This window comes from Antechinus flavipes, chromosome 5, assembly GCF_016432865.1.
Source record: "Antechinus flavipes isolate AdamAnt ecotype Samford, QLD, Australia chromosome 5, AdamAnt_v2, whole genome shotgun sequence".
NCBI lineage: Eukaryota > Metazoa > Chordata > Mammalia > Dasyuromorphia > Dasyuridae > Antechinus > Antechinus flavipes.
Window position 1 is genome coordinate 154,503,607 of NC_067402.1, and position 18,116 is coordinate 154,521,722.

The following is an 18,116-nucleotide window of genomic DNA, read 5'->3' on the forward strand; positions in this document are numbered from 1 at the left end:
GAAAATGGCTGCCTGTTTGCTTAGCAAGCATTCTGGTACTCCTGGGATCTATGCACTATACCAGCACAACCATTTCTTTATATGAACTGTGCAAATGGATTTGGAAAGTGGGATAGGGATATTCTATTTCCTTCACTGATTTCTGAACAAGCAATTACTCATAAAATCTAGGTACTAGCATCAGTGTGATCAGTACTGCATCCCTGAATTATGGCTATTGACTTGAGGAATAAGTTAATTTCAGAATTTTGAGTTGTAGGAACTAAATGCTGAGAATTTTCTTTGTTTCCTTTGATTTAAAAAGCTATGAAAGAGGTGAATTCAAGCTCTCTAAAAACCATAAATAATATCCTGCCTCTGTTATTCATGAATTATAACTAGCTTATCCTTGTACTTAAATTTCTTATTAGTCATATTATCTCTACATAAACAAATGTGTTTTTTTTTAAGAAATATAGAAGTCTATTGTTTATGGGGGTTTTAATTTTTTGGAGAAAAATGGGGAAATAATTTAAGTATATTTTTGATTCCTTCTTAATAGTAGAAAATAAACAATTCATAGTTTGGATTTGTCTCTTTTGCTAAAAGATATTTCCCTTTGTTGCTATTACATTTTAGAACAGCATTTCTCCACTAAATTCTGATTTCAATATTTTATTGTTTCCTGAAGATGATCTTGGGTTTTGAAGATGATAATAATAAAGATACCCAATATCCAGTTATATGAATTGAAATTTTTGTGGGCTTATGAGAAAGCTATTCAAAGGAAGACAACTCAAAGAACATAGCTTATGGCCTTTCACCATTTTAGGAAAATGAATTATAACAATCCAAAATGGGGGGTAAGTTCAGAGCATAGTAGACAAACTATTCTTAGGAACTCTGTGTCTTCATTCAGGGGATCCAATGAATTTATCATGGGGCTAGAGAGCATTATCAAAATTAAAAATACTGCTAAATCCTTTGAAGGGGAAAAGTCACCTCAAGATGGCAACAATGGAAAATGAAAAAGGAGGGATAGGTGAAAATCTCTTATGATGTATACTATATCTCCTGAAAAATATAGGGCCTCTGCTTATTTTTCTCTTAACCATCTAAGGAAAATAGAAAATCTCTCTGTGGTCTATTCTGAATTATTTGATTACATATGGATGTGTGATAGAATTGATTGTTGAACACTTATAATTTCCAGGATGGAGGTAGGGAGAGGTGGAAATAGGCAATATAAGGCTTAGACATGTTAGAATATACGGTTCTTGTATCTTATATTGAAACATTATCAAAATAATATAGTTTTCCCTACATTTAAATTTGAATGAACTTAGAAAACAATTTACAATTATTCCTATTATCTACCCATGAAACATTAAACTAGGAATAGTAGTCTGTTGAGATAAGAAAAGAGAAGGAGTCTTCCCACTTTTTCTACTAAGCCTAGGATATCTAAGGAGGATTGTAGCTCATCTTCCAAAGCAAGGTGCTTATGACAAGGGTTCAACATTAACTACAGAATCAATACGAAGAGCATATGAAGTACTCTAGATGTGAAAGAAAGGAGAAAAAAAGTACTATATAATTTCTTGGAATCCAAACTCTGTTATTGATATACATTGGTTTTTTGGTTTTTTGTTTTGTTTTGTTTTGTTTTTATCATATCTACTTGTGTTATTTTGTATTCACCTTCCTTCTAGCTTGGAGATTTTTTTTTCCAGCCATAAATTTTGTCTAGTCCCCATAACTAATTTCTATATTGCCCTATTTTTACTATTTTAAATTAGCAATGGAATCTCTAATGAAATAAACCAAGTCCACCCACTCTCTTTCAATAGTGACACATTCATACCATGCTACAACAGTATATATAACAATGGCTCAGAATCCAGTAGTTTAGGAATGAAATAAAGATACTTTATTTATTACACAGGCACTTAGATATTGACATGCCCAACACATCTGATAGTACACTTAACAACTACCAAAACAAGAGTGGAAAATGTCTGCTAGTAGTATCAAGAGAGAACTTTCACCATGTAAATGTAAGTGAGTGCATTAACAATTTTTTTTTTCCTCTAGGAAGCTTGAAAATCCACTGAACCAAAGACAAAACACTTGAGATAGTATGCAAGAATAACCGAGTTATGTTCCAATGGAGAGGCTAGTAGTTGTGAGCAATTCAAGCTTTGTCACAATGCAACAAATCATGCTTGAACAGATTAGGTTAGTTGCATGCATTTCATTCTGCAATAAGAACACAAGTTGACCTATTTTTTTTTCCCCAACAAAAGTCAGAGACCCAATGTGTGGGAAAGTACAAAGGACTGTCATCAACATATCAGTACAGTGGTCTTGGGACTTACATAATGGTGATGTGATCCTGATATGCTAGCCTGCAATAGCACACTAGGAAGAGGGCAAAGATGTTTAAAATCAAATCTCTACACAACAAAGGTGGGGCACTTTAAAGTGGGGGAGAGGGGTTCTTGTTGTGTGCAGCGTCTTTCTGCTCACCTCCTTCTGGCTTGACTGGTCCATCAGACATCACCTTCCTGAGAGCCAGCTGGCTTGGATCTTTGTTGTCATTGGCTGGTGGAGGCAGATTGTCAGACTGAGTTCTTTGAATTGGGAGGACTCCTGCTATGCTGTGTCTGTGCTGCTTCCTGGTATGATTAGACTGACCGCTTTTATGTGCTGCTGTGGCAGTGTGAGTGAAATGGAAACCCACAGTATGTATCCTCAGATGGAACCAGCTTAAATGTTAGTCATGCAAACACAAGTGGGGTTTTTTTTTTTCCTTCTATTTAAATAAGTTGTGTGCTCAAACGCCAAAACAGACACCACATGCACAGCACTAAAAGGGATTAAAACTGGCTGTTTCTTTAACAATGATGGAAAGAGAAAATAACCACCTTTTCCAACTTTCTGAGTAATGTCTCTGGGGGCTCATCCTACACCAACAAACATTATGATGTCACACTTAGTTGGTTGCTACATCAATGCTTTTAATGCATATCTCTAAGTAATTTTGTTGAGATTCAAATTATATTATAGAATAGTTGGGAATAAGTGGCTGTTAGTACTTTATTGTGCTGGACAAATGGTATTTTGAATTTCAGTGAAAGAACAGAGCCAATAAACACTCCTGCATACTATTTTATCTTACAGAAAATGGAATCCAACAGAGTAGACTCATTTGTGCTCCATAGTGAAAAGGCTATGTTGCCCTACCATTTTTCATTATAAGAATGATTGATAATATCATTAGGCCAAAGGAAAGGTTTCTGTTCCTAAACTTTCTGAGAAACTGGATAGCATAGAATACAGATAGATACCACATCTTACATTTATACAATGAGGCTGACTCACTAGCGTTATTTGGTATTGATTGGAAGCTTCTTTATTCCCTTGTGTTTTAAGTTTGAAATCCTTCCAAATCTATTAACTGCATTGCTCTCTTGAATAACCTTTTTGCAGATTCAAGGATTTGGAGCTGGAGGTCACTTAGTCCCAAATCTTCATTTTATTGTTGAGAAAATTGAGGCTTCTGAAGCCTAGTGACTGAGAAAAAGTACATACACAACCAATGTTAAAAGTGGGCTTTGTACCCAAGACCTTCAACCTCCAAATCCAGCACTTTTTCCCACTGCACCATACTCTTTCAATGTCAGAAATAACTTATTGATAATCTGCTATACATGGCTTATATGGATGCTCAGAGTAAAACCTACAACATGAGCTGCCTTCTGAAGTTTCATGAATTCATTCTAGTATACTAATGTTCTAATATAGATATTTAAGAACATGAAAATGACACACATTCCCCACCCCCTGAAAACATCAAACTCACAGATATCAAACACCATTAACCAGGTTGGACAGATGATGAAAAGAATGGAGAAACAGCCAGTTTTACTGCCATGTATTAAAAATGAAAACAAAACAAACAACTAAATAGAAAGGAGTAGAATTACATACATACTTATATTGTTTTTTAAACATACACGAAGGGACAGAAATAGTGATCAGGGACAAGGGAATTGGAGAAGCAAGATGACAAAGCAAACAGGAAGAGACAGCAGGAAAAAAAAGGCAACAGATAAACATTAAGCTGCCATGCTGAGGAATTTATTTGCGTCTTTTACTTGGTTGAAGGCGAAGCTGTTGCACAGCTGCTTCTGCGGCTGCTATGGCGGCCCCTGCATCTTCAAGATGGGTCTGAGTGACACTGGTCTTGCTTTGGCTACGTGATGGTCCATGAGAGCGAAGATGGCCTTCAGAGGATGACTTTGAGCTCCCAGGACTACTATGGGATTTCTCAATTGTAGGTACCTGCATATCTGGGGACAAAAGGATTAGGCATCAACAGTATATTTTCTTTAAGAGTCTCATGGAAATATATTACACAATTAAGAAATTTTAGAGAACACCAAATGGACATAAAGAAATATAGGCAAAATGTGTTCTACTTTAAAAGTTTCCTACCCTTGGACGGATCAGGGAAGATTCCATGACTTCTGCTTTTGATGACAGATGGTTTTGGAGATTGCTGGCTACTCTGACTAGAATGGGACTTTCCATGTTCAATACTTTCTGTCTGTTCTTTGAGAGGATACCATCGAGGTGTATTGTCAAGGTGAGAAGTACTGGATAATTCAATCAATACCTACAAAATAGAAGAGAAAACCAATGGTAACACTACAAATTATTTACTCACTTTGGGTTAACATTTTTTGAAAAGTATAAACCAAAGTATATTTGACTATACATATAGATGTATCTGCATACATATGCATTTTTTTCTCAACTTGGAAAATTCTAATAATGAGTTTTTATTGGTATGCTGTATAATTTTTTTGTTGTTAATTTGAAATAATTATTTGACATTTTGTTCCACGTATAAACTATGCAGAAAATTCTCAAAATGCTATGCATGAAAATGTGTGAATTTTTAGAATGTATTTCTTATTTCCTTATATTTTATTATTTATAAAAGATAATTTTGATTTTAATACATTATATCCCTTAATAACAAATATAATATATAGACTGTATCTTTCCTATTGGTGTATCAAAAGGATATTGCTAGTTCCTCCTGTTGAAATTGTTGAAAACAGTTCCTATTTCCAAATGTTTGCTCATTTGTTCTGCCAAAAGCATTGCAAACTAAAACAAATATATACTATAGAATGGAAATAGATGAGAATTGCAAACAGAATACACACATATATCTGCACAGATATGTAGATCTGTCAACTATACATGTGTGCTTATATATTCATACAAACATGTATGCATACATAATACTATATCTGTCAGTCTATCTGTCATCATAGTGTGATGGACAAAGAACTGGCCAAAGAATGTGAAAGACTTGGGTCCATTCAAATTTGGCCTCTGGAATATATTGGGCCTATGTCTATGTGCAGGTCATTTAACTAATCCCAAGTACTTAATGCCCATAAATACTTTCCTAAAAGTATAAATTGCCAAGAAGATTTACAGGAAGTTTCTGTCAGAATTCCTTAAATTGGCGAAATGGCTCTAACTCATTCAGCATTCCATTTAGAGTCGCTTTTTTTTTTAATAAGATGGTATTTTATCTTGTTGCTTCAAGTTTTTCCTAATAATTCAAAGGATCAACAATTGAATTAACATGGATATTCTCTCCATCAATGCAGATACCAACCCTTTGTATCCTAACACTTCTAGTCCATATACTCCCATAAGTCTCCCTAATCATTTTGCCAAATGTCTTAGGGATTTTTCTGTAGTACCCTTGACAATGTTGACACACCAGTTGGACAAAGTGGTCTCATATGTTCAGCAATTTTTTTTGTCCTACATTTCTTGGTGACATTCTTGGTGTCAAATTCAGAAATGGGGTCCACTAAACCATAAATAAGGATTCCTGTGGCCTGTTTATTGACTTACAAAAATACATAGTAATATTGTCTATTTGTATTCTTTTGCATTTTTATTTATTTGGTTAAATATTTTCCAATTACATCTTAATCAGGATCAAGCTTCAATAAAGAATGTTGTGGCATGTAGCCAGTGTGTTTCACACTTTTACTTTATAACTCTTCTGCACAATTTCACATTTGAAATGTTCTGTGGCTAGTTTATATCCATCACTTGCTTTTCTCTTACCCTTTATATTATTTGTTGTTCAGTTGTTTCAATCATGTCCAACTCTTCATGACCCCATTGGGGATTTTTTTAGTAAATATATTGGAATGATTTGCAATTTTCTTCTCTAGTTCATTTTACAGATGAGGAACTGAAGTAAATGGGTTAAATGACTCGTCCAGGATCACACAATCACTAGTGTCATCACACAGTCTGAGGTAGATTTGAATTCAGGAAGATGAGATTTACAGACTCCAAGTCACCTTGCTCTTCTCTTTTATGTTATACTCAAGCATAATTTTTCAAAGAGGTGCAGTGAAATGACTACATAGTCATAGATCATTACCAGAAGAACATTAATGTTAAATAGAGAAGCCTTTGTTTCAAAAAGGTTGACATTTTTAAGCAATAACTGCAATTTCTCCTCCTTATTCAATTTTTGGCCTAGCTAATTGTCTCTTTGAAATGTCTAAGATGATGGATGAGCTCTATGATTTTGCAAGTGCTCCTCCTGCTTCTAATGCCTCCTGCTGCTAACCCTGTCCCTCTTGTTACTAATGTCTTTCCCCTGACATTACTCTCTATTCACATTGAATATATCTCATATACATAGTTATATCAATATCTCTCCTATTAGAATGTGAGCTCCTTGAAGTCAGAGATTATGCTTTTGCTTTTCTTCTCATCTCTAATGCTTAGAACACATTATGTGTTTAATAATCCCTTATTGATTGACTGTGTTGTCCAAACTATAATAGGCAGTTGAATGGACAGGTAATTTTTTTATCTCCTCAGGTTTTCCTATGAAGGTATTTATATTAAAGTTGGCTTTTTTTTATTGTTTGTTTTGGAGTAACTCTAGATCTTATTTAGGAATATTTGTAATGTTTAGCCATTTGATGCAATCAACATGATGAGGTCCTAGGTAACTAGGTAGGGTTGGCAGAAAAAACCTGAAGTATTGATAAGATTATAATGCTTCCTGAGGCAAGCAGGGAAGAGCACTACTCAGTATTATAGTTTCATCCATAGTTGGAAATCTTGGGAAATCCCACCCACCTTATCATATCCAATCAGAAAGCCACATTATGATGTCAAAACTCTGAGGTTAAATTTCCCTTATAAATTGCTTAAGGTCTATGCCATCTTTATTGAATCCCTTTTGGATTAGTCTGCCATGTTCTTCCTTGTGATATTTTTCTCCTCCCTCCCCCATGTCTCCTGCTGTCATTTCTCCTTATTATAGCTAACTCTTTTAGGGTACTAAATTCCCTCTATGGATTTAGAATATGTCAATCAATATGCCAGTCAATAGCATATTTTCTTTCTCCTAGTTAATTTCAAGTTCCACTAGGGAACTTACCCGTTTCCATTGTGAATTGTTAAAGTCTCTTTCCTTACTACCTATAGGTTCTCCCAAATATATTTCATATTTATTACTTTTGGTGTCTATTTTACCTCTTCATTTTGTTTGTAATCTCTTCTCATAAATAAATGTTCCTTTTGGCAAAGAGAAAGCCATTGTGAATTTGTCACATGGCTGACCCTCATCATTTGGTCCTGACCTCATCATTTGGTGCCTAACTCTCCAACATTTGGTGCCAAATTTCATCCTCATCATATAAAATATTAATGCACTGAAACATGTGAAGGACCTTCCCACCTATTAAAATCTCTTTTGATCTTGTGCTTCTAAAATTCCCTTATTTTCTTCAACACTCAGTTCATATACCACTTTGTGTATGAAACCTTCTCCAACTCTGTTACTAATTATTTTTTCTGGTGGGTTTATTAATCATCTACTCTATTTGACTTAGCTAGATTAAAAATCTGGTGTTTATTAATGAATCAACACATAGGCATTTTTGGTCCTCCAGATGTTAAGTCCTTCCTTAACTCTAAGGTCACCTTGTATCTGATTTGCATATGTATTTTATATGTATTTATGATCATGTTATCACTCCAATTTAGAATGTAAGCTCCTTCAGAGAAGATACTGTTTCACTTTTGGCTTTGGATTACTGATGCCTAATGTATACACTGGGAGACATAATAGCTTGTTCATTGATGTATTAATTAATTCATTTATTCTATGCCTTTGGTATCATTCCTCTTCTAAATAGTTTGATAATCCAGCCTTCCATCACCTAACAATCATGTCACGTACAGTTTGGATTTCCTCTGAATAGAAAATCTAGGACCGATGATTAGGCCATCCTTGTTTTCTTCTGTGCTATTTCCACTTTGTGTTCATTCTACCTTCTTATAACTATTTTGATTCATTGTTTTTGTGTCTGCTTATTCAAGAATAAGTTTTTCAATTTTCAAGTCAAACTAGTCAGGTGAACAGAGTAGATTATCATTTAGCCTAACAAAAAGAATGTATTTTTTTCAAAAGTCTAATGAATTTTCAATGCATTATAAATGAAATGCTATTTCAATAATTAAAATGACAACAATTAGCATTTACATAGTACTAAGTATTAGGTTCTGTCAATTGTCCTAAACACTTTACAACTATTATCTCATTTGATCTTCAAAACCATTAAGGGAAGGTAGATGCTATTAAATTCACTTTACAAATAACCAAACTAAGGCATTAAAAAGGTTAAGTTCACTTTTTTTTTTTATTTTTTTAGGATCAAGGAGCTAGTACATCACTGAGGCCATATTGGAATTGAGTATTTAATTCCAGGCTCAGTGCTATATTCATGTCCTATTTAAAAGATCTGAGATTTTATTAGTTAATATTTCTTTTAATACTGCTTCTTATTTCTGACTCATTAGATAGATTGTTGAAATACTCTGGGTTTAAAAAGAATCACCTCATATCCAACCTTTTGGTGGTAATCCTTCCCTAGCATAACCATTTGGTCCTTGTATGATAAACGGCCATATCTAGAGTCACTTGAAACCCCAAAATAACTTTTGTGCCTTGACAAAATTCAGAGTGAAAGCAGCAAATTTTTAATCCATTAACTATGAGTAATCCTTAAATGAAAATGGAATTTGCATCATTTCATATTCCTTTCTATATCAATATTTTATTTTCTTTATTATTCTTCACAAAACAAGGTAAGCATGGTCAAAGTAAATAGCCATTTCTAGAGCGGTTGTGAAAGTAGCATATGAATCTATAATATTGAAATAAAGTGATAATCATAATTATCTAAGGGATTTAACCATAAAAATAGTTTACTTAAAAGATGTTTAAAAAGTCAACACATTTGCCATCAGGCTTATGTCAGAAAACAGATCCTGAAGTTTGAAGTAATCTTTTGTTTACAAGGGCACAAAGAGTGAAACTTACCTCACCAAGAAAGTCATTGGAAGAGAATCTATCATAATCCCAGACTGTCACTTCCAGTGTTTTCTTCTTGAGCTATGGTTTAAATCAAAATGTAATTAACCCCAATTTCCATCCTGCACTTCTTATTTCAGCCACACAATAGACTCTATTTATTATCACTTGCTTGCACTCCTTTGCAATATGACAGGAAGACAATTTTCATTTCTCTATAATAACCTTGAGTTTAGGGGGAACAAAATACCTCTCAAGCCATAAAGGCTTATATAGGGAATTCTTTTGTAATTTTTGTAATCTAGATTTTGAATAGGAGGGTCAAATTGTAGAGTATGAGGATTACTGCCATTGAAGTTTAAAAAAAGGTTTATTTTTTTTTTTGAAGAGAAATATCTGTAATTCAATTCAACATTCATGATTTTCAAACAAAAAATACATGTATGTATGTTTATGCATATATCTTAGTGTCCTACTTCAGAGGGTACTTGCAGTACTCACCTTTTTGGATAATACTTGAATTTCTAAAAGGTAAAGATATTTGAATATACCAGGAGAATATTACATGGAATACTAGGTTTACTTCAAAGACAAACTGAGATTTTGATATTATGATAGTAGGATCTTAAGATAATAAATTAGGAGTTTGAAGGGACCATAAGGGCCATTTAGTTAAAACACTTCCTTTTGCAGAGAAAACTTAATCACTAAATATCAAAAGTAGAAAAGGTTCTACTTATTGAAACATGCAGATATTTCCTAGCTTATGCATATCTATGAATTGTAGTTATGATATACAGAGATAACATCATTATTAGGACCTATTTAGAAAAGATAATTACCTAATCCAAGCCAAACACACACAAAAAAATTGCTTGTTTTCCTACTTTTCTTGCAAACTGTCTGAATTTCTATCCTATTTAAGAAAGCAAACCCCTATAATTTAATATGCATGTATGTATTACTTTACTATTATCTAAGATTTTTTTTGAAAATTAATATTTTGATGTTTTCAATAGCTTTAGGTTTCACAAAAATGTGCATAAATATTCACATAATTCATTTATTAGGAGAGGCATAAATAAGAAATTCAAGAAAAAATAATTTATGAAAAGGGAAAATATATAGCAATATCAGCCTGTTTTTATTATCTATTCTAGTTAGGAAGAACATTTCAACAAAATAGCAGATTTTAAGCTGGGAGTTAACATTTTTATAAGAATATCAAAGTTGAATTACCCTTCATTTAAAAAATAATCAATAATATAAATCTTTCAGAAAAGTTATTTTTCAGGATAGCTATAACTTATGTATCACAGTTTTGTTGGGAGGAATCTGTATAGAGGAGGTTTTTATTTTCTTTAACCCTTTGTATTTCATGGACTCTTTTTTAGTCTGACAAGCCTTTTCTCAAGTATTTTTAATGAATAAAATAAAATGTTTATGATTTTAAAAGAAAGCAATTATATTAAAATGTTCATTAGAATATTTTAAGTTTGCAAAACCCAAGTTAAGAGCTCCTGATGCAACTGATTTCTACATAGTGATATTAAAATTATATGAAAATTGAATACTTATTATTATTCTCATAAATGAGGAAGCTTAGGCCCCTACAATTGCCCCCTTTGAATGCATAACTATTAATAAGTTTTGGGAAGGGACTAAAGCAGAACTGATTACATGCATTACTTTCAGTTTCTCCCTATAAAATGCAGCATGTCTACTGATTAGAACATCTGTTCTCTATATCACAGTGATCCTCTTACTGTTCTATTAATAGGTTTTTTTTTTCCTGCTTGTATTTAAAGTTGTATACTGTCAATTATTGTCTCGTATTCATGCAAATTTTATGAAATGCAGACTTCTCTAAACTGATAAACAGGAAATCCAGGATAAAGGCAGCCTGCTATAACTTTGTGGATAGTTACTATCCTGGGCTGATAGGCTGATTTTCTAGCACACAGTATCTATTGAGGAAAGACATGTGTTTCTGAAAAATACCTAAAGGGTATATTTCTATATTGAATTCCATTTTTTCTTTTGAGTGCATCATAAAAATCAAAATATGTCATTTTTACAAAACATTTTGGCCTCAAGAGAGAATAAAAGTGAATTAAGCTATGGAGGTCAAAGCATTTTTAGTCCCTTCGAATGGAAATCCCTGGCTTTCGCCAGAGAGAAATTGCCAAGGCCTTTTTTGTGATGCTTCCTGGCAAATTCCCCTCTTTATGGTTTTTGCTACAATATTCCCTCTGCAATTAATCCCCTGAGCAAATACTATCCATTGGTTTTCTCTTTATGTTTCATTCTATTTCATAGGTTTTTGATTGTTGTATGTTTGTTTACTGTCTCAGAAATGTTATTTTTTCCAACTAAAGCAAAATAATAGCAAAGGAAACACAATGTGAGGTGATTTTGCATATTAGTGATTATACAAATATAATTCATTTATCCAACTTGGTTAGAATAGAAGGTATTTACAGAAGTACATACTGCATTTCTTCAGATAAATAAATTTTATCTCTTTAAGGTAGGCATTCTTAAACTGGAGTTCATGAACCTAATTGTTTTTAGTATTATATTTCGATTTCCTTTCTAATTCTATATATTTTACTTTATTTATTTAAAAACAAAATTCTAAAAAGGTATCCTTCAGACTGTAAATGTGTCTAGAAAAGTTAATAACTTCTGTTTTAATTGCTAATTTTAATTTTATATTCATGGAAAATTTTTTGATGTATTATGTTATTCTTTGCTACCTTAAGTTGAAGATACTGAGTATAAATTTTTCTTTTTACTAATAGTCTTCAATATGAAATCATTTATATTCTTTTGTTGAAAATTTTTTATTCAAATCTAAGATTTTCTTTGAGATCATTTCAACCTGCAAATTATAGTTTTAGTTGCTTTGGGAACTGAGAGTAAGTTATTTGTCTCATATCAGAAGCAAAACTTAAACTCAAATTTTCCTGATTCTGAGGTCATCCCTCTATTCAATACTCTTTGTTTCTGCTTATATAATTTATTGCATTGCAGTGTATTATAGTGAAAAGGGGTTATTGATGCATATTAAGTCTCTTTGATCAATACATAAAATATTAATTCACATTTTGTAGATCTCTTTAAATTTTACAATTATTTTTACTTGCAAAATTTTGTTAGGCAAGTAATAGAATTATTAGTATCAGTTTTTGGAAAAAAGGAAACAGGCTCAGAGAGTTTTACTAATTGTCATAAGGAGAATAAACAAGCACCCAGACCTTTATCTATAAGAATTTAAGAACATTAAACATCCTCAATATGTGGAATCTCTGTTATTTTGATTACTTGAACATCAACTTCTTGGCTATATAGCAATAAAAAGTAATTCACTTTTTGAAATATGAATCCCTCAAATATGAATCATTAAAAATAATTATTACATACCTGTTCCATGGAGATATTTTTATAAATTACTGTCTGATTCCATTCTGGATTAAGACTTTTCTGAACATATTTAGTTCTTCTCTTATACTCAGCACTGAATTGGAAGGAAAAAAGACACTGAAATATGTATCCTAAAAGATTATACCAGAGTTAACTGTTGGAACATGCAGGATGCTCAAGATGATGACAGTTGTATATTTTAAAAACTATTTCTACAGAGGATAGAATAATTCAGTCATGCTCACATATAATTCTTTACAGTCACCCCCAATCTTCATTTTAAAATGCTATTGGTTAAAAATAATAATCTACTTCCATTGTTCCTTTCAATATATTTTAGAGAAATTCTTTTAGCTCCCTTTTCCTTATTTATTTATGAACTATTAGTAGTTTTTAGGACTAATTTTACCATAGTTTTGTAATCTTGATCATCTCAGAGTATGTAGAAGAATATTAAGTAAAATTTTATGATACCATTATTCTCTTACCACTAGAAATATGAATTTCATTATGTAATCATAGAGACAAGATTAATTTGGAAGGGGGGTGCTAAAAGGGAAAGATGTGCATAACTACAACCAATGATTCTTGGAAACCATTCACCTTAAACAGTATGTGTTTTGACAAGCACTATTTATATAACTTATTTGTTTATATATTTGCAATATAGTTTTATAGAAGTACACATTTTTTACTAATGTTAGTTAATATCAAAAATAGCTTTGTTAGGAACAATGCCTGAAATCTTATTGTCCTGTATGATCTAATCCTGTTTTTCATTTTAATACTTTTTGTTTTTATTTTCAGCACCTACCACAGTATTTTCTATATAATAGGCAGTTACTGAATATTTGTTGTAGTGGAGTGAAATATTGGAGTAGACTAAATTGAAACTTGAATCTGTAGTATTATTCCTAAACAATCTAAATAAAAGAATAACAATTAGCAATAATAGCAATCGACATCCATTTCATTTAATTATAATAAGCTCCTTAAGAGTGAGGACCATCTTTTGCCACTCTCAGATTCTCAGGGCTTAACACAGTTTCTGGCAAATAGTTGGTGCTTAAAATGTTGGGTAATTTTAAAAATTATTTTAAAATAATTAACATAAAATTACCAGCAACTGCTAATTATCACTTTAACATTTTTTAAATCCTGCTATAGCAGCAAATGTTTATTGTTTCATCATGAATTGATAAAAAAAATTAATGATGTGTTTATCAATGAGTATTATTTTGGTTAACTTGTTTAGAAATAAAAGCTATATTACTTGTTACAAACTTTATATTTTGTTATCAAAACAGAGGTATCAATGAGTATTGGAGAAAGCAACATTTTGTATGTCTTATAAATACATTTTGTTCATCAATAACATTAAAAATGTTCATTTGAACAAAAACCTAGTAGATTGAGTGTTCACAAGCATTTTCTATTTGTGATAAAAAAGTGAAATAATTCTACATATAATCCCAGATACTTTAACTCACACTAAATTCAGACTACGTGAATGTCTAATTAAAGAAATGGTTGAAGTGCAGTGCTGATTTAGTAATGTTTTTCTAATGATCAACTTATACCAAATTATTATATAACTATTACAGCAATATCCACATTGCCCAGATAAATCTATTATCAACTTTCATCAAACTTATGAAGATTAATTTAATATAGCACTTTAATATCATTTATGTTAATAAGAATTTTCTATGTATACACAAACTCAAAAATATCATCCTGCACAGTAATATTGGCTCCCTTGTATCAGGGACATTTGTCTATGCTACTCTCACCAAAAGGTTGGAATCTATCTGAAGCTATTTGTATTATTACAGAAAAGCCTTTCTCTCTTGTATATAAACATAAATTCAACCCTAGGAAAGATTTTTCAGGAAAAAAAAAACCTGAAAATCTTTCTACACATTTCACAAAATATGTGAATTTTTTTCCTTCAAGAGATATAATAGAGAAGTCCCCTTCATATTCTTGCTATGATTTTTTTTTTTTTTTTGCTGAGGCAATTGGAGTTAAGTGACTTGCCCAGGGTCACACAGCTAGGACATGTTAAATGTTTGAGGTCAGATTTGAACTCAGATCCTTCTGATTTCAGGACTGGTGCTCTATCTACTGTACCACCTAGTTGCCTTACTCCTGTGATTCTTGAACTGATGTCTATCTATAAACCAAGCTTCTAGTTATAAAATGAAAAATTAATCTAGTCATTTGATTTTTTTTCCCTGAATCCTCTCTCAATAACAATATTTGTTTGAATAATTTTATCCTAATAATATCAATTGAACAATATTGAGTAGTTAATTAACAATTTAAAAGATAGTATGAGGAAAGAATTTCACATAAATTAAACTTGCTCATTTGGCAGGAATTTATTGATAACATCAGTTTTTACTTGAAAAGCCTATATTAAGAAATCATTGTGGAAAAGAATCCTCAATAATGTTTCTTTATGTTTTAACTATAGATTGAGTTATTGTATTCTCTTCTTCACAAATGTCCTTTAGTTGATTTGTTCTTCCATTCATGGTTATTGATATAACAAAACAATATATATTTTTCTTCATTTAGTATTTTCTATACTATAGCATAGTGAGAATTTTTTTTCTTGAGTATTGATTGAAATCTGTTCTTTTAGTTTCAGTGGTTCAAAAAAATTCATATAAAACCTATGATAGGCCCAGAAGTACTATGTCAAGAAGCAATAACTTCTAGCGAAAAATTCAGTGGAAAACTGAGCAAGAAGCATAGCATAATTGTTCAGTAAAATTCTAGTCAGCAAGATACAGTTTATAAGACCTTTTTACCTAGGGCATACAATTTGTTCAATGTAAAGAAAGTATGATTTCATTCATCTGTTCAATAATAACATAACACTTTAATAAAACCGTATCTCAATTGCTTAGACCTCAATTACGAATCTCTGTATCATTTAAACATTTTGCGTCTATTTCCTTTTTCCTGTTATTTGGCTTTTGAACAGTGATCTGCTGTTTATCACTGTCACCTGAGGACAGGAAGAAAAAAAATCCAAAGAAAATAAATTTAAACCAATTCTCCTAGTTTGGTGAAAGTGGGTTTTGGTAAAAATTAAAATAAGGCAGAAACTAGAAATGTTATAGATAATAGGATGGCATAATTATCAACTAAATTGAAGCTTTTTGATCCCTGTTACTCTTGTATCCCATTATCATAAGTAACTAATAATATATATTAGAGTAAAATGGTATTATATATGTGTGTACATACTTATATGAAACTATAATATATATGAAAATATGATATATAAAATATATTATACACTATATATAATATACACATAGTAAATGTAATTATAACATATCTGATTAATGATAATAATTAACATTTACATAAAGCACTTACTATGGGGCAGGCATTGAATTAAACTTTTTATAGATGTTATTTCATTTGATTCTTATAATAGTCCTGTAACATAGTTGCCAATATTGTGCCTATATTAAAGCTGAGGAAATGTAGCAGAGAGAGTTTAAGTGTGTTGTCTATAATTGTACAGAAAGTGTCTATAACTGGATTTCAACTCAGATCTTTCTGACTTAAGCATGGAAACACTATCCATTATACCACCTAATTGCCCCTACATTGCTTATCTTATATGATCTAACATAATACAATATAACAACATAATATGATGCCATTAATATGATGCAAATGATAAAACAGTATAACATTTCACAACATAATATACATGTGTATAATGATTTTTAAATTAAATTATTTTTCCCAATTAACAGTATTTTTTCCTCTCCCTCCCACTTCTCCCTCCTTTGTAAAAAAGTAAAAAAAAAGAAGAGAAACAAAAGAATAAACTTTAACAAATATGAATACTCAAGCGAAACAAGTTTTACATTGACCATATCCAAAACGTCTCATTCTGCATAGTTGGTCCTTTACCTCTATGATTTTTTAAAAATTAACAACTTTTAATTATTACTTTTTCACTTTATATCATAAAAACTTGACTTAAAGATCTGTTATAGTGAAATCTAAGCTTTTTTATACATTTTCGATTAACATTATTCTTTTTTAACATACTAAGAAATGTTGACATTTCTGATATTTTTGCTTTTCTTTATGCTGGATAATAGGACCATAGATTCTGAATAATGTGATTGATATTCCTGTCTCATTGAAATAGAATTTTTTCATATCTACATAAGAGAGATAGGAAGAGGATTCTAGGTGAAAGGGTCAAATATAACAAGAAAACTATAACAGTCAAATTTCCCTACTTGTGAAATTTTTTGGCTATAATTCAGTGGAATGGATCTGGGCAAATGAAAAGCAATTTATTGTATTTTTGCAACATTTGTGCCTTTAAGAAATAGAATGTTATTGTTGTTATCTTTATTGTTATGGTAGCAACTTGTCAGGATTAGTAGAGATGTCATTTAAAAGAAAAAAGCCACAAACAGTTTGTTTGGGGTGGGATTAAAACTATTGTCATCTCAATTCTATTGATGACAAACTTTTCATCTCTTACCAAGATAGTAAACATGCAAATAGAAGATTCCTCTTAAAATTTATATAGCCAAATATTGATCTGGCCCTTTGTCAAAATGCAAATGATGATTTCTCCATTCTTTTGCAAGCTGGATCAGGCTCTTCCAGCAATTCAGCTTCCTGATGTTGACAAATAAAAGCTAGAGGAAACTCTCTGTCAGGTCCAGGAGGTGAAGAAGGGTATGGCAGAACTGTAACTCCACTAATGGAGTGGCAGGGCCTTTACAGTGAAGGTTGTATGACAAAATCACGTTTCAATTTTGTATTTTATTTGGGGGAGGCAAAGTGGGAAGGGTAAGGATACCCAAGTAAATTACATTCTGTGGCTAGGATTAGGACTACTTCTACCAACAAAAATAGAAAAATCCTCAGAGTCTCTTCACAATAGCTTGTGTATAGTTCTCCATGAGCAACTAGCTGGGAACTCAGAACTTCAAACACTGAAGGTTGCAAAGGAGGTTTTCTGAACTGTGTGGTGGATAGAATAATAGATAATTTGGCCATATCCAATTCTGATGCCTATTATCTAGGCCCAAACTAACAGCAAATGTCTTTTTTTCACATTCAATTCCACTTTCATAAAGGTTAATGGACAACTAACACTTGCATTAAATTGGAAGTTCAATGGATTGGAAATGCCACAGAGTGGCAATAAAGTTGAATGAATAAAAAAGGGGAAGACAATATTCAGTCCATCCCATTCACTTAG

The 18,116-nt window shown here is 31.7% G+C and overlaps 1 protein-coding gene across 5 annotated transcripts in view; it reads right to left on the minus strand.

The window, feature by feature from the left end:
- The window catches only part of PCLO (piccolo presynaptic cytomatrix protein), a 538,245-nt gene that overhangs the window by 101,866 nt on the left and 418,263 nt on the right, over window positions 1-18,116 (minus strand). For 3 of the 5 annotated variants that reach the window (XM_052001566.1, XM_052001567.1, XM_052001565.1), the window contains 5 exons: window positions 12,854-12,947; window positions 9,437-9,508; window positions 4,480-4,660; window positions 4,140-4,334; window positions 1,887-2,691 (listed from right to left, as the gene is read on the minus strand). In XM_052001566.1, coding sequence (XP_051857526.1) covers window positions 2,459-2,691; window positions 4,140-4,334; window positions 4,480-4,660; window positions 9,437-9,508; window positions 12,854-12,947 — 775 coding nt within the window. In that variant the 3' untranslated portion in view covers window positions 1,887-2,458. Of the gene's footprint in view, window positions 1-1,886; window positions 2,692-4,139; window positions 4,335-4,479; window positions 4,661-9,436; window positions 9,509-12,853; window positions 12,948-18,116 lie in introns of those variants that run through there. The other 2 variants (XM_052001569.1, XM_052001568.1) reach the window with 2 other exon arrangements.